Source organism: Selaginella moellendorffii, unplaced genomic scaffold (genome assembly GCF_000143415.4).
Source record: "Selaginella moellendorffii unplaced genomic scaffold, v1.0 SELMOscaffold_31, whole genome shotgun sequence".
Lineage (NCBI taxonomy): Eukaryota > Viridiplantae > Streptophyta > Lycopodiopsida > Selaginellales > Selaginellaceae > Selaginella > Selaginella moellendorffii.
Genome location: NW_003314292.1, coordinates 1,324,546 through 1,339,340, shown reverse-complemented (window position 1 = coordinate 1,339,340; position 14,795 = coordinate 1,324,546). Strand labels below are relative to the sequence as shown.

The window sequence follows — 14,795 nt, the reverse complement described above, 5'->3', positions numbered from 1 at the left end:
CTGAGCTTGTCCATATACTTCTTAAACTCCTTCTTCTGCTTGCGGCTTCTCTTCGTTTGCTGAGCGATAACTTTGTCCAGATCTTCGTCGGGAGGAGGTGGCGCAAACATTGGATCATATCCACTGCCAGTGGCATCGAGAGGAGGATCCACCCATTCTTCTCCAAGGTCCTCTTCCGTCCACCCTTCCAAATCCACCGGGAAGTTCCATGTCGCCTCATACTCGTTCTTGAGCCTGTCCTTGATAATCTCCTCCTTCTTCTTCACTCTCTCGAGCTTTTTCCGCTGGCGTTCCTCGGCAATACGACGATCTTGTTCCCGTGACAGCTCCATAATCTCCTGCTCTCTCAGCTTCTTTTTTTCCGAATCCTCGTCAGGCTCCTTTGGCTCTTCCAGCTGCGGGGCTCGACGCCTAGGCGGAGGAACGAATCGAAATTCCACTTCCTCCTCCGACTCCTCCTCTTCCTCGGGAAGAATTTCCTCCTCGTCCGTCCCCCACGTCTCCTGGTCGATTAAATCCACAATGTTTGGCTCCGGAGGCTTGGGAAACACTTGCACATTGCCGCGATAGTCCTCGTAGCGCATCATCTCCGGCTCGTTCTTCTTCTCCACCGCGGCTGTCTCGGCCTTCGTCGTCTCCTCCGTCTTCGCCATGGCTCCAACAGCACTGTAGGCACGAAATTCTCAGTGGAGAAACATCGAAGAATGCAGCAGCGCAGCTCAGATTGAGCGCCAATATCGAATCGCGCAGCGCATTCGCTTCTACATTACCTCGCGAAGAAGAACCGCCGAGCGCTCCAACGAAGAACCCTAGATAGCCAAAAAAATGGAGGGTTTTGGTGGGGGATAAGGTACAAATGGCACAAAAACAGTGGTAAAAAGGTAAAAACTTCTTTTCTTTATCTCTGTACAAGAGTATTTACAACGCTGTAAAAAATCAAGAGGGCTTGGAGGTAACTACATACAAGCATTCCCAGCCGGTTTATTCTTTTTTTTTTTTTTTTTTTTTGCTCGTTTTTCTTCGTTGGAATCCAATGGTAATTTCGTTGGTTTTTTTCTCTGTTTTCGAATTTTTTTGTTCTTTTTCTCAGCCTGGAACTTGGGTGTTAAATCTGCAGTCAAAGTAAGCACGCTCAAAAACTTTGGCTTACATCGTCGGCCCCATAGCGTCCATCGCACTCCACAAAACAAGACTGCTAGAATACTTCCATCATCTTCTTCCATTATTCCTTCCACTCCAACGACGTAAGACTAGTCTGGAAACAAGAGATTATCAGCAAACGCTAGAGAAAACGAAAGAAAAACTAAGTTTGAGTACCTTCTTCACAGAAGGGAAACATTGCTCCTTCCCAGCTCTCTGCGCCGTGACTCTGCTGCGCCTCGTTCTCGGCATTCCCTGCTTCACAGTCCACCGCCGCAGCAGGCTCGGGTTCCAGAGCTGGGCCGGGATCCTGCAACTCATTGGCCATCGACGCTGCAGCAATCGCTTCCTCGGCCGGAGCTGGAACAAAACTCTCCAAAGTTGTCGCTCAGTGACAAACTTGAGATGACTGACCTGTTGTCGGGTTTGGAACCGCAGCTAAGACGTGATTACCATGCAAGCAGCTCGCACTGAATAAATCGTTCTGCAGCATCCCTCCTGGAGATGCCGCCGTAATATACACATCAGATCCTGCGGTGCAAGCAAACATCAAAAGGCTTGCTACGGCAAAAAATACCAAGAAACTCGACACAAACCTTGATAGTTATGGTGGAAGCCATTAGATCCACAGGACGAGTCAACTAAAGGGCCTTCGGATCCAAAGCTACTTCCACTACTTGATCGCTGGATTTGCGTCTCCAAGTTGTTATGCAAGCGGTATTTCGGGACCGCAATTCCGTCTCTGTGAGCACGAAGGAAAAGTTAGCCATTCTCCAGAAAGTAAAAAAATACCTTTGCTGGAGCCTGTCCACCAGAGGTTTCAAGTCCTTTCTTCGGATCTCAATCACCTGGTGCGGCATCTTTTCTATTTCGAGCTCTTGATTGTCCTTCACCAGTAGTGCATGGAAGTACACCTGAAAAGCCAAACCGTTAGTAAGCTGGAGAAAACGAAAACACGAGAAAGTTGCTTGTAACGACAGTTTACATTAGGCTTGGCCCAAATCGGGAGCGGCCGTGCTTGGCTAATCTGTACTTCGGCGTTGGACATGTACCAGCGTTGCAGCTCCTCCACTTTCATCTCAGTTTTCAGAGACTGCTCGTCCGGGTAGCTGGCCTCGCGCTCGAGCCAATCTTTTCGCCGACAGATATCCCACTTCTCAGACGGCTCCACGATTAGCCTCAAATCCTGAGACTGCCCCGGACTGCTCGATCCTTCTGTACTGTATCCTCCCTCCCCCCCTGTGCATGGTCTCAGCAAGTATTTCGTAAGGTAGCCGGACGGACAAAGCACCCACAGTTTATCCCTCAGGCTACAGTTCCCGCCTTCCGAGCTTCCACAGTCACCGTCGTGAAACCCGGCTGCCACAGCCCCGCTACTTGCACTGGAGCCATTAGGCCGTCCGGTCCCTCGCCACCCCAGTCCATTCTTTATCCTGCTTACCACGGATAGAGTGATTGCGGGCGGCGGCGGCGGTAGAGCCTGTTGAGAAGCACGAAGCGGGCCGTTGCTAGTCCACCAAGGATAGGCCGGTGTAGGAACCACCATGGGCCCGGTGAAAGGATCCACCGAGCAGGCGCCATGGGTCTGAGGCCCGACACCTCCACCGAAGGGTGAAATAGCGAACAGATGACTAGTGCCCCTGGAAGTGCTTACCGAAATCCAATGACTGTCGTGGCTGAAACTGATGTCTTGGATAACCTGAGATGCCGCTCGTAAGAAAAATGCTTCGTTTCAGTAAAGGTAGAACCTTACCGCATTTGTAACGCCTCTACAGAGCTTGTAAAGGTGCACGTGCGAGGCCTTTGCATCTGCTGTCGGAGTCAGGCGGAACACATTCAGGTTGTGGCCGTACACGGACGCCGTAACGAGAAGCGTTCCACTCGGATCGAAACAAAGTGCAGATATCGGGCTGGAATGCGCACGGAATTGCGCGATGATTTTGTTCTCTACGTAATCCCGCACAATCACCTGTTAAAAACTTTTAACCATCAGCCCAAGGAAAGAGGAAAGGCAGAAACAGAGAAGAATATAACTTACAGTTCCCGCGTACTCGGTTTCAGTACTAGCTCCATTACTTGCACCCTCCGGCAACAAGTCGGAGCAGTACTTGGACAAAGTCTTGTATCCCATATCACCAAGTGTCATGATCCCCGCTGCCAACTGCTTGCTCGACTCCATAGCATAGTGAGCAACCAGGCCACCACTCGCAGGTGACGTAGACGGGCTGATCCCCGGGGATATCAGGTGCTGCGGGGAAACGCGACCAACGGAGGACATAAACGGTTGGTTGGCTGGGTAAGCCATCCACCTGGGACCGAGCGCCAAGGCTCCATATCCAGCGTTGGCTGCTCCCAGCCCAGTACTAGGCATACTATAAGTCAACACACTGACAATAGTCTGAAGGGTGTCGGCGTCGTAGCCATAGATCTGGAAGACAAAGTAAAAGCACGGCACTGTAAGAGAAAAGGAAAGCTAACAAAGCCAGGTTGCGTACCTGGTTGGCGAGAGCAACGGCAATCAGGCGTCGGCTGCACCGAACAGCATAAATACCAGTCCGGAAGCGCAGCTCCTTGACGTAGTTGTGCGTCCTCAAAGAATAGAAGCGAACTACGGTTGGAACGAAATGCGGGTGCACGGCCCTCACTGTTCCGTTGCCGCCAGAGTTCCCCCTAGCGTAGTCCCCCGTAACAACCAGCAGTAGAGGCTCCACATCCTTGAGTTCTCCAGCTTGACTTTCGGTTAATGGCTTGAGCCGCAGGAATGCAGCACGTCCATCGCGTTTTGATACGATGTCTCTTACGCTGCCGGCATCTTCCAGGTCCCAGACTTGAAAACCGTGGAGATACGTGAGTAACAACACATGACGAAACAGGCCGGGGCCAACTTCCAGAGTGTCCAGCGAGGCCCATTGCACCTGCGGCAAGATTCCAAAGAAACGTAAGTAAAATAACGCAGGAAAAAGAAGAGCATGACAGCAAACTCTATCTGCAAGAACAAGAAAACAAGGACGTAAATGCAAGCGTAAACCCACGTGTCAAAGGCAATCCCCTTGAGAAGATATGATCTTTTCACGAGCCCCAAACAAAGCATAAGACCAGAGAAACAATTCACTTTGGAACAAAAGCAAAAAATAAAATCGCAAGATCAAAGAGAAAAATCAAAGTACCTGTTCTCGGTGCTTGTCCTCCTCGTGAGAGGCTGTAGAAGTTACCGAAGAGCTCGCGGTGCGTACAGTAGCAGCGATATTCCCAGCAGAAACGCTACGCAGGTAGCTGGAGATCGCTCTCCAGGTGAATTTGCTGCTACCATTCCGTGCTACCCCAAAGCGGGGGCTTCTCGAGCTGGCATCGTTTCTCATCCCCTCGAAAATCTCCTCTTCTTGCATAACCCACTTGGATTGCCGCTATGCGTCCATAATTCACACTAAGAACCAAAAAAAGAGGCCTCGCTATATCAATCCCACCCAGCAAATTCCCCAATGAATGATTTTTTCTACGCGCGCTCCTCACCAAATTCCTCTATCCTGTCCCTCGCTTGTATTCACAGCCCAGCTCGAAAAAAGTCCCGCTTCGCAAGCTAGCCCGAGCAAAAAGCTGTGGCCACCACCGAAACCCTTGCGCGCACTCAAGCTAGACACAGCCAGGAGCCGTGCCAGAATTTGAGACCTAGCGTCTACTCCACCGCTGGAATCGATCGATCCGGCGACCCTAAAACCCCAAGAATTTCTTGTCTAGAAAACTCGCCAAGGCGCCAGCGCCTTGCCCCGCCGCGAGCTCACCTCGCCATCGCCATTTCCCGGATTGCCCTAATCGACTCTTTCTCCGTCCTTGTCTTCTTTCCTCGTCTCTCTCATCGTTTCTCCGTCCCTTAAATACCATGTGATCGTGACGGGCGTAAGGCTGGGATATTCCGTTCTCTGGTGGGATATTCCGTCGCCCATGATCGCATTGACCAAGGCCATCGCCGCGCTCGCGCGAGATGGGCGAGTGGAGGACGCGACCAAGCTCTTCGATTCCATGGCGGAGCGCGATCTAGTGGCCTGGAATGCGATCCTCGGCGCCCACGCTCGCTCCGGCGATCTGGGAGCCACGGCAAAGATCTTCCGGGAAATGCCGCAGCGGGATATCGTGTCGTGGACGACAACGATGGCGGCGTACGCGCGGCGTGGCCTGCTCGACCACGCCTCGGCGCTCTTCGATCGGATGCCGCTCCACGACCTCGCGTCCACGAATGCGATGATCGCGGCGCTCGCGCGCGCAGGGGAGATCCTCGCGGCGGAGGAGCTCTTCGATTCAATGCCCGTCCGGGATCTCGCGTCGTGGGGCGCGATGCTGGATGGCTATGCGCGAGCTTCGCGATCGATCCAAGCAGGGGAATTTTTCCATCGCGGCATGCCGGAGTGGGATCTCGTGTCCATGACAGTGATGATCAATCTCTATGCACAGTTGCGGCATTTCGACGCGATCCAGCGCTTGCTGGATCGAGTTCCGATGGAGGGTCTCTATCTCTGGAACTCACTTCTCTCGATCTATGCCCGGGAGGAAGATCTCGCCAAAGCGAGAGAGGTTTTCGATCGAATGCCACAGAGGGACATAGTTTCTTGGAACTCTCTCCTCTCGGCACATGCCAACTCTCGGAATTTTGGAGGAGATGGGGATGATCCCGAGCTCCTCTTCGATCAAATGCCGCAGCACAACCTCATCTCCTGGACGATCCTCCTCACTTCCCACGCCAATCGCGGCGCCCTCACAGCGGCATTCCGCTGCTTCGATCGCATCCCACAGGAGCCCTCGATCGTGTGCTGGAACGCGCTCATCACTGCGTGCCTGCGCAGCGCCCAGCCCCATTTCGCCCGCCAGATCTTCGATCGAATGCCCGAGCGCGATCTCTCCTCCTGGAACATCATGCTCTCGGTGCTCGCGGTGCTCGATTCCTTCACAATCGCGGAGATTCGGGAGTTTTTCTTCCATCGAATGCCCGCCCACGATCTCGCCTCCTGGAACGCGATGCTCAAAGCGTGTGTTCTTAGAGGGAATCTTTCCGAGGCGTCTCGAATCTTCTCCGCCATTCCTCTCAAGAGCCTTGCCTGCTACACCACATTGCTTGCGGCGAATGCACAGAGCGGCCATGTCCACGTGGCAGAGAAGATTCTCGAGAATATGCCGGAAATAGACCTCGCGGCATCAACTGCCATGCTCACTGCCTATGCCCAAAACGGGCAACTTGAAAATGCTAGAATTCTTTTCCAGAATCTTAAGGATAGAGATCTTCTGGTCTGGAACGCGATCCTGGCCGCTCATCGTTACGACATTTTAGAGTGCCAACGCATCTTTGACGAGATGCCGGAATACAACGCTGCCTCTTGTATTACGCTTCTTACGGCATATGCCGAAGCCCGGAATCTGGAAATTGCCCAGCAGATTTTCAGGCACATTCCAGAACAAAACCTCGATACATGGAATGGAATGCTTTCATCGTACGCACGGAATGCCAAGCTTGTGTGTTCAAGCCGTTTTCTCAATCATATTCCGGAGAGAAATCACGTGTCGTGGACAATTGGAATAACAGCATTTGCTCAGTTTGGGCATCCAGATGAGGCATTTGCTATGTTCTCGGCGATGGTCATGGACGATATCACCCCGGATGAGTCGTGCTTTGTCTCTCTCCTTGTGGCGAGCACCTTTGCAGGGAAACTTTCTTGCGGGAAATCGGTTTTTGTCTCCATGATACTAGACTTTGGTATTTCTCCAACCAAGAGCCACTATGGCTGCCTCGTTGATCTTCTTGCTCGTGGCGGCTACTTGGAAGATGCGGCCAATCTCATTGCTGACATGCCCTTCATCCCGAGTAGATCTGAGTGGACGATCCTGCTGCGGGCACGAATGATTCGAAGCATTGATGAAAAATGGGGATTGAGTTCCAGGAACAGGGGCCAACTCAAAAGGGACTCAGGTGCAATGCCAGGTTGAGGCATTAGGAAGAGGGAGATCTTTCTATCACCTTTCGAGTTGCACGCTATTGACGCGGAGCTGAAATGAAGAAATCCCACGCTCAAGATTCTTCAATCCCAAGGAGACGAGGATCTACGTGTCTAACCATTTTGGAACTTGGGCGGAAGGAGAGACCAGGTTTTCGAGGCCGCAACTGTGAAGGGATGTTGCAAATTTTGTTGGTGAATGCGCAAAGTGCCAACGCTCAAGCATCCAAGAAGGAATTACTCCATACTTCATTGTGGAGTCAGGAAGGGCATGCTGCAGTTTGGATAAGCACACTTATACCTTTCCAGGAAGCGGTACAGCTTTTCATTAAGATTGTAGGCACGAAGCTCAAGCTTTTTACAGACATGCTCAGGATTTATTCTCCTGAGGATGCTATTTTTTTTCGTAGACTACATAGATTTCAAGTGTAACAAGACAGGTACATCACCTTGATCGAGTAAAATAACATGAATGTGAATGAGTGCTGTGAGTATTTCGCCGAAAAGGGAAGCTCATATTGATTTTATGCCACGAATAAACTTTATTCGCCAAAAAGCGGCATGCAAATTGACAAACGCGTGCAAGACGAGGTTTCCCAAAGAATTTATGAGAAATATGAGTATGCTAAGATCTGGCGGAACCGGGTTTCAACTGGCAACATCCTTCTCGCGGCGCCAACGAAGGCATTCAAGTACAACGCGCTTGAGTGGATTGTCAGCTACGAGGACTACCGGGGCATGCCGATGGTACGTGGCGTTGGCACCAACAGGAAGGGCTCTTCTTTCTCCAAGATACTCTACGCGACTTGATGAGCGGCAGGCTTTTCCTCAAAGTCTCTGCTAACACAATCTTTGACGATGATCTCTGGGACACGCTTGGTGTCCAGGGGATGGTCGCCAAGGATGCTGCCGAATGCGATATAAGAGACTTTGGTGGCACATTGGAGATAGTGCTGCTCAAGGCAGAACCTAGTGATGCCCATTCCCAGGTATGGCGACCTTCACTGTTTTCTAGCAATGGCTAATTTGACTCACTTACAGATTGGTTCCAGCGACACCATCCACCAAACTGTTCCAAGCTCTAACCAAGCTGTTCCAAGCTCTAACCAAGTTGTTCAAAGCTTTATCCAAGCTGTTGTAACTGCAAATGTGGACTTGGTAAGTGTTATGCTTTTGATAACTTTTCCTTGTGTTCACGTAAACAAGGAAAATAAGGTGGCACCCAAGGTGCAAAGTGTTCGATGTGGAGATAAAGTGTTAACTTCCAATGTCTGCGAATGACTTAATTCTTTGGGCTACCCATGCATCCATTTGCATGTTTCTAGGTGAGTTGTTTCTCATGGTTTTTATTCTTTTTTCCTGTCTTCTTCTCTTTAGAGCGTTATCTCGTTAGCTTAAGAAGGCTGTCGTCGGAGCTTCAAAAACTTCAAAAAGATCCAGCTTTTAGCGCTGATGTTATGGTAGGCTGTTAGTTGTTTTTGATTGTTTGGTGATCGGTTAAATTTTGCAGGGAACTTTAACAAAGCTTCAGTCTTTGAATCTTTTAGATGCAAATTGTGTACATGATGCATGAAAAGTAGCATCAGGGTTACTTGTGGTGTTTTCTCTACCATACAGATCGTCTTTTCCAAGTGAGTTCTGTTTGTTTGAATTATAATTTTATTTTGTTTTTATAGTGGCAAATTTTGTAGAAATTGATGATTACTTAACTCGTTATTCTCATCATTCATTGTAAGTTATCATTTTTCTTATTTTGTTTTTATAAATTATTAACTTTTATTATAGACAAAAGGACTTGGCTAAAGATATATCTTTAGCCAATGAGTTGACTATTATATATCCAGATGGAGCATATAACCTTCTATCCAAATATTTTTGTGCCACAGTCGCTGTTGTGAAAGCCACAGCAACAAGGAAAAATATAAATTTCACTTGTATGGATCAAGGGAACTACTTATTAAACTAATTCAAATAAAATTAGTACCAGCACTGGTTTGTAAAAATGAAAGAGAATGTATTATTTTATGGCAATAAATTCACCAAAACATTGTAGTTACATTTTCACATCTTTACATTTTACAGTTGGGATGTTAATTAGTTCTTTTTTAGTTCTAGTATACTACTAGGCATTCTTATTTCTATTATAAAATTATTAAATTATAAAGATGTTTGTAATTTATAAACTTTTATAAACTCAAAGTAAACATCTATTGTCAAATTCCTCACCTCATACATCACAAATTATAACATGGATTAGCATGTGTTTCTTATGAAGAAGAGAGTCAAAAGTTGCATGAGTATCTCCCACAATATAAAAACACCCACATGAGCTATAGAATTTGAAGAAAAGAAAGACAAGAGTAAGGGGGTGATAATTTTGGTTCAAAAGCCCTTTCCTTTTCAATTTTATTTTCTTAAAATCAACAGAGTCTATTCTTTAGCTAAGGAACTTCTACAGCTAAGTAACAAAGGTTCCAAAAAAAAAACTCATCTATTTAACCTAAGGAATCATTTTTATTTTACTCCTTTGATTGTCATATTTTCTGCTTATAGAGGAATGTTACTTAGAATGAGCTTGACAAGTGAGGATCAAAAAGGCTTTGACCTAGAGCTTTGTGAATGGGACAATTAAAACAATTGTCTTCAACAGGCGTGGGAGCTTTGGTTTCAGGTTGAGCGTCAAAGGCAAATTATTTCATCCTTGTCTTTCACTTCCCAAAAAGCTTGATTTTGAGGGCATGGTTCCCACAGGCATTTGCCACAGCTTTGAGATCTTGGTGCATGACATGATTTCCACAATATATTTTCTTGTGATGGATTATCAACAGCTTGGCTCTAGAACCTTGAAGGACTCTAATACATCCTAGGACAATTGTGGCACTTTACTGTTACTTGCACAACAACACAAGGGTGAGTTGACATCAACAACATTCACAAAACGACTCAATGCATATAGCTGATCCCTAGCTTCAATCTTCATCTCAAGTGGTGGTCACCTCCATAGTTCTCTTATCAAAGATGTTAGTTGCTCCAAGAAATCAAGGTGGTGAGTGTAATATTGTCGATTTCTTTCATGTGGACTAGACCATGGGCTGCACTTGGCTTCTCTACCTTTCAGACACAGACTCTAAGACTCTTAAGTATTAGAAAACCAAGTAAATCTACCTCACCACCTTTGCCACAACAATACAGTGATGACTTTAGTATGGTAGTGACTTGTCAACTGCTTAAGGAGAACCCCACGGAACTTGCCACAACCTTTGTCTAGTATTTTAGATGCACTGATGCTAACTAGGATGTGGACGATCACGAAATGGGAGTCTAACAATCCCTAGAGACAGCAGAACAAGCTCAAATCTTTTTGATCTAGTAGTTATTGAGGATGAGGTGTATATTAAGAATCTCCCATCAATCAGCCATCAATTCAACATCCTGTTTGCAATGAAAGAGGAAGCAAAGAAAGATACCACCTCATTCATACTTGACTCTTCCCCATCTTGTACCATCTAGGATGGTCCAAAGTCCATTCCACATGGCAGAGCATGGTTAGGCCCTGTTTTTTTAACCTTGTCAATGTGCCCACATGGCAGCTCCCAAGCCTTTCTAGCAGCAAGGATGCTAATTCATAGCCACTCGTAAATGCTCCATATAGTAGTGTTATAAATTCTTCTATGCTCTAAAGCTTTTGGATTGGGCTTCCATACTCCTCTAGTGCCTAGGCATATTGAGAACATGAACCATCTACAATCATAAATATATCCTCTTCTAGCTCTTTTATGCTTGAGATATATGTGTAAGCAACCAAAGAGAACGACTTGAGAGACGGTCCATGGGGTTCAAATATAGAGGGAAAGGGCCCATGAATAAGAGTGCACCCCCTTTTCCAATCGGTTAAGGGTCTTGGGATATTTGGGGTTAAGCGTCCTTGGGTTTGAATAGTACTGGGCTGGGTGACCTCCCAGGAAGTCCAAACTTAGGAGCTTACATTTGGTATCAGAGAGGGTTTCGGGTCCGACTCTGTTGGTTGGCTAGGGGAATCACACCACATGTTGATTGACATCTGGCTGGTCCAGTTTGCTCCCGCTGGGCTCGACCCGAGGGGTAGGGTGTAAAGAGAGCGGGGCTCTCGGGAGAGCTGCGGCTCTCAGCTTCCGTTCACGAGGGCGTGAATTTGCAGGGAAGCGTGGTAGATTGTAAGCAACCAAAGAGAACGACTTGAGAGACGGTCCATGGGGTTCAAATATAGAGGGAAAGGGCCCATGAATAAGAGTGCACCCCCTTTTCCAATCTGTTAAGGGTCTTTTGGGGTTAAGCGTCCTTGGGTTTGAATAGTACTGGGCTGGGTGACCTCCCAGGAAGCCCAAACTTAGGAGCTTACAATATGATCATGGGATGATATTTAAATATAATGTTACCAAATTTAGATACTTTAAATAGAAACATCACTTTTCATTTGAGAAGAGAAACAAAAAATATACAAGAAGGTATGTACCTAAGAAAAATGTTTGATAAAGAATGAAAAAGAAGACCTTTCCAATGTTTAGAAGATTGCCGAAGAGACAAAAACATAAGTAACTCATAAGCTCCACCTGTTCGAAGTTAGAAGTTAAAACACAAGCAGCAAATCCATTTTCTTACTTGGACTGGATTGGGTATGATCAGCAGCATCAACACTACTGCTGCCACCAAATAAGACTAGCCACTTGTAAAGTTGCTTCGATTCTCTACTCTGACTTCCTTGACCAATTCTAGCCTGGAAAACAACTTGGGCGAAGAACAAAGAAGCAATGCCTGGAAACCAAAACACTTGCGCTTTGTTGTGAGGATGCTACATTAGTTTCTCATCAAAAATAGGAGGAGCGATTCCAATCCTGACCTCGAACATCAAACGCTTCTCTTCATCCTCCAGTGGAGGAATCACTCATTTGGTCAATTGAGAATCCATAATGATGCACGACGAAGTTTGCAAAATGAGGCATGCAGCGAACTTCACCTAGAACATAACACTGAAAAAATAATTTGAGGAAGAAAACCAGCTTACTGTCGATCTTGGAGACCTTGCAAATTCCCTCTTGAACTTGTTTTCCTTGTGACACTTAAGAGGCTCTTGGAACAAATCCAAGAATGGCCCTGTTGTGTTCCTAACCTTCCCAAATCCCAAAGCTATCCAGCTCCGACCGAAGAAATTCTCCTTTCTTGCGGAGTGCTCAATCTCGTCAACTTCTCCCCGATTTTGAGGAATGCGAGGCAAATTTTTGTGGGAGCTTTCACCAGCCGATTAATTACCAGGGGCTATACATGCAAAGCGTCCCAGATGGTGGAAGAAACTCTTGCTGGACGACTTGGACTGAGAGGACGAGATTGGACGCATGATGCTTGACGGATGACGAGGAGATTAAATCCTGGAAGCAGAGAGTTGATGCCATCAACAAGCTCAGTGAAAGATGGGAAAAATCCAGGGACAAAGCGAGTGAAAATCCGCTTCCAATCGCTTCGAAACTCTGGTTGAATCCACGAATTTCTGGCTCAGCACAAATCTAAAAATATTTCAGTAAACCGGTTAAGTTGCTGAAAACCTTTTTTTAATCTTAAGAAAGAATATTTGGCGAAAAAGTAGTATGTCCATTTTTTTTTGTAAAGAAGGAGAGCAGACCGGAGATGGTGGCAGTGGACGTTGAGCGGTATGTTCAGCTAAAGCGCATGATCAACGACTTGGCGATCGAGGCTGGTAACAATAGGAGCATCCGGGTGAAACAATACGATAGTTTCAACTTTGCGGACTATGATCACTGGGCCGAGACCAACAACAAGAGGGCGCTCAGGCCGGACTGCCATTACATGGAGGACGAGATGGCGTTGGATCCTCCCCATGCCGACCGGATCACGCGGATGGTGGCCATGGCGCTCCAGCAAGAGAAGGAAGAGAACAGGAGGCAACTGGCTAAGGAGGTGAACTACTTCACAAGGCAACTGGCGCTTCAGCATCAACAAGCCGGGCCGCCGAGCAAAAGAGCTCGCCACTGATCGTCGAATCATCCCCTGGAGGGATGATCGAGAACAATCTTGTATCACAAAACAAAACTTGTGAACAAACTACCAAGGAGCAAAAACTTTGTTGTTTGTACTTCACATACGAAGTGCAAATGTGATTGTGTACATGGCAATGAAGAGATCTTTCCAATTTCTAGGAGCTTTAGTGGCGTTCCTCGCGGAATATGGCCGTGAGTCATTTGGATCTTCCTTTAGCTAATAAGCCCTAGCTAGAGCTACGTTACGAGCGAAGGAATTGTTAGCTGCCAGGGTATGCCGTATTATTGGTGCAAAGAAAATGTGTAGAAGTGCTCCAGTGACCTTGGAGGGCACTCAATTGCTAGATATGGAAGAGAGATTAGGACAGAGATTAGGGAATTGTGGAAGAGAGGATAAATAACGTGGATGACAGGTTAAGAGCGGTGGAAGACAAGCTTGAACACATTTTAGGCTGCCAGATGAGACGGGAAATTGAACGCAAGTCATGGCAAAGTCTATACCGATGAAGATACTTCCTCGGGCAACAAAGTTCTGAATTCAACCTCGGTGTCATCGACTGCTGACCGTGATTCCTCCGCCAAGAAACGAAGAAAGATCAGGAGCGACCTCGAGCATACATGGTTATGACTGTTCCTCTTCTTGCCGTGCGAGAGCCTGTTTCCGAAGACGAGCTAGATGGTGCTTGGCATTCGCAAGGCTTTAAAGGCCTTACATGGGCTCGTCCACCTTTGGGAGCTTATAGTTTTATGTGGCTGTGCAGGCTTCATTCGTCCAGCTAATGTCTTGTATGACTACGAGCGAAGAAAGTACGTATTGGATGATCGAAAGGCGTGTGCACAGCGGGGATGGAAAATGCTGGGACGAGGGAATTCTCTAAGCAGAAGGCAACGGGGGAATTCCCTCGTACAGGTACACGACGAGGTCGGACCTCTACCTGGTGGGACTCTTGATGCATAAGCATTATCCTCGACTTCTAACCAGTCAGGCCTCTCGGACATCGTATCACTGTGGAAGGTGTTTTCGCGTAGTATCATCTATAGAAACGAAGAACACACTCGATACCTGGAAGGTGGTGAAGTTTTGACTGATGCTGTGGACTTTTTTTAATATTTCCAGGTGCAAAGCCATTCAAGCAAGTCTCCAAGGTTGCCTCTAGAATGGAGCAAAGATCACGAAATGGAAAGCGACGGCTACTGGAAAGATACGAGCATTTTCTTTCCTCGTACGTGAATGCTGTTGGCTCCAACCGACGGCGCAGGATAATTCATCATTGGGACGTACTAGTAGACCGGACGCTCTCTCAGCGAGGTTTTTCCTTCAGCAAGCAAGAAGAAGAGCGAGAGCGCAGCTATGGAGTCGAGCGGCGGCGAAGAAGCTTATCCATCTGGTCAGAGCTTTCCTTCTCGCTCTTTTTCTCTCTCTTCGTTTCTTAGATTTGTTCAAGCGTATCTTCGCAGGTTCTTGCGAGGGAGACAGTCCTGTGCCGAGTTACATCCCCTCCAATCGGCAGCGGCAGCGGCGGAATCGCGAGGAGCTGCCCAGTTCGCACGAAGCGCTCCAAGCCGCGCAGGAGTACCAGCAACATCTCGCAAGGAAGAGTCGCAGGACCATTAAAGTCTTGAACCAGTGCTGTGTGAGCGGCACATA

At 47.5% G+C, this 14,795-nt stretch overlaps 3 protein-coding genes across 3 annotated transcripts in view; 1 reads left to right on the top strand and 2 right to left on the bottom strand.

Moving 5' to 3' along the window:
• Window positions 1–830, bottom strand: part of LOC112348620 (protein TIC 100-like) — a 4,415-nt gene extending 3,585 nt beyond the window's left edge. Inside the window, exons 1-2 of the mRNA XM_024681467.1 lie at window positions 771–830; window positions 7–666 (exon numbers count right to left, since the gene is read on the bottom strand). Coding sequence (XP_024537235.1) covers window positions 7–653 — 647 coding nt within the window. The 5' untranslated portion in view covers window positions 654–666; window positions 771–830. The remainder of the gene's footprint in view (window positions 1–6; window positions 667–770) is intronic.
• A 44-nt stretch (window positions 831–874) lies between these two features.
• LOC9649570 (autophagy-related protein 18h) lies at window positions 875–4,971 on the bottom strand. The gene is made up of 10 exons (XM_024681593.1): window positions 4,308–4,971; window positions 3,636–4,055; window positions 3,179–3,568; window positions 2,894–3,109; window positions 2,126–2,839; window positions 1,933–2,054; window positions 1,737–1,882; window positions 1,555–1,671; window positions 1,318–1,500; window positions 875–1,255 (listed from the first exon to the last, which is right to left on the bottom strand). Exons 1-10 carry the CDS (start codon window positions 4,524–4,526, stop codon window positions 1,251–1,253), a joined length of 2,532 nt encoding a protein of 843 aa, XP_024537361.1. The 5' UTR covers window positions 4,527–4,971; the 3' UTR covers window positions 875–1,250.
• Window positions 4,972–5,068: 97 nt separating this feature from the next.
• On the top strand, window positions 5,069–8,390 carry LOC9649568 (pentatricopeptide repeat-containing protein At4g02750). Its single transcript, XM_024681709.1, has 2 exons — window positions 5,069–8,107; window positions 8,160–8,390. The coding sequence occupies exon 1, from the start codon at window positions 5,080–5,082 to the stop codon at window positions 7,108–7,110; it is 2,031 nt and encodes a 676-aa protein (XP_024537477.1). The 5' UTR covers window positions 5,069–5,079; the 3' UTR covers window positions 7,111–8,107; window positions 8,160–8,390.
• Window positions 8,391–14,795: the final 6,405 nt, after the last annotated feature.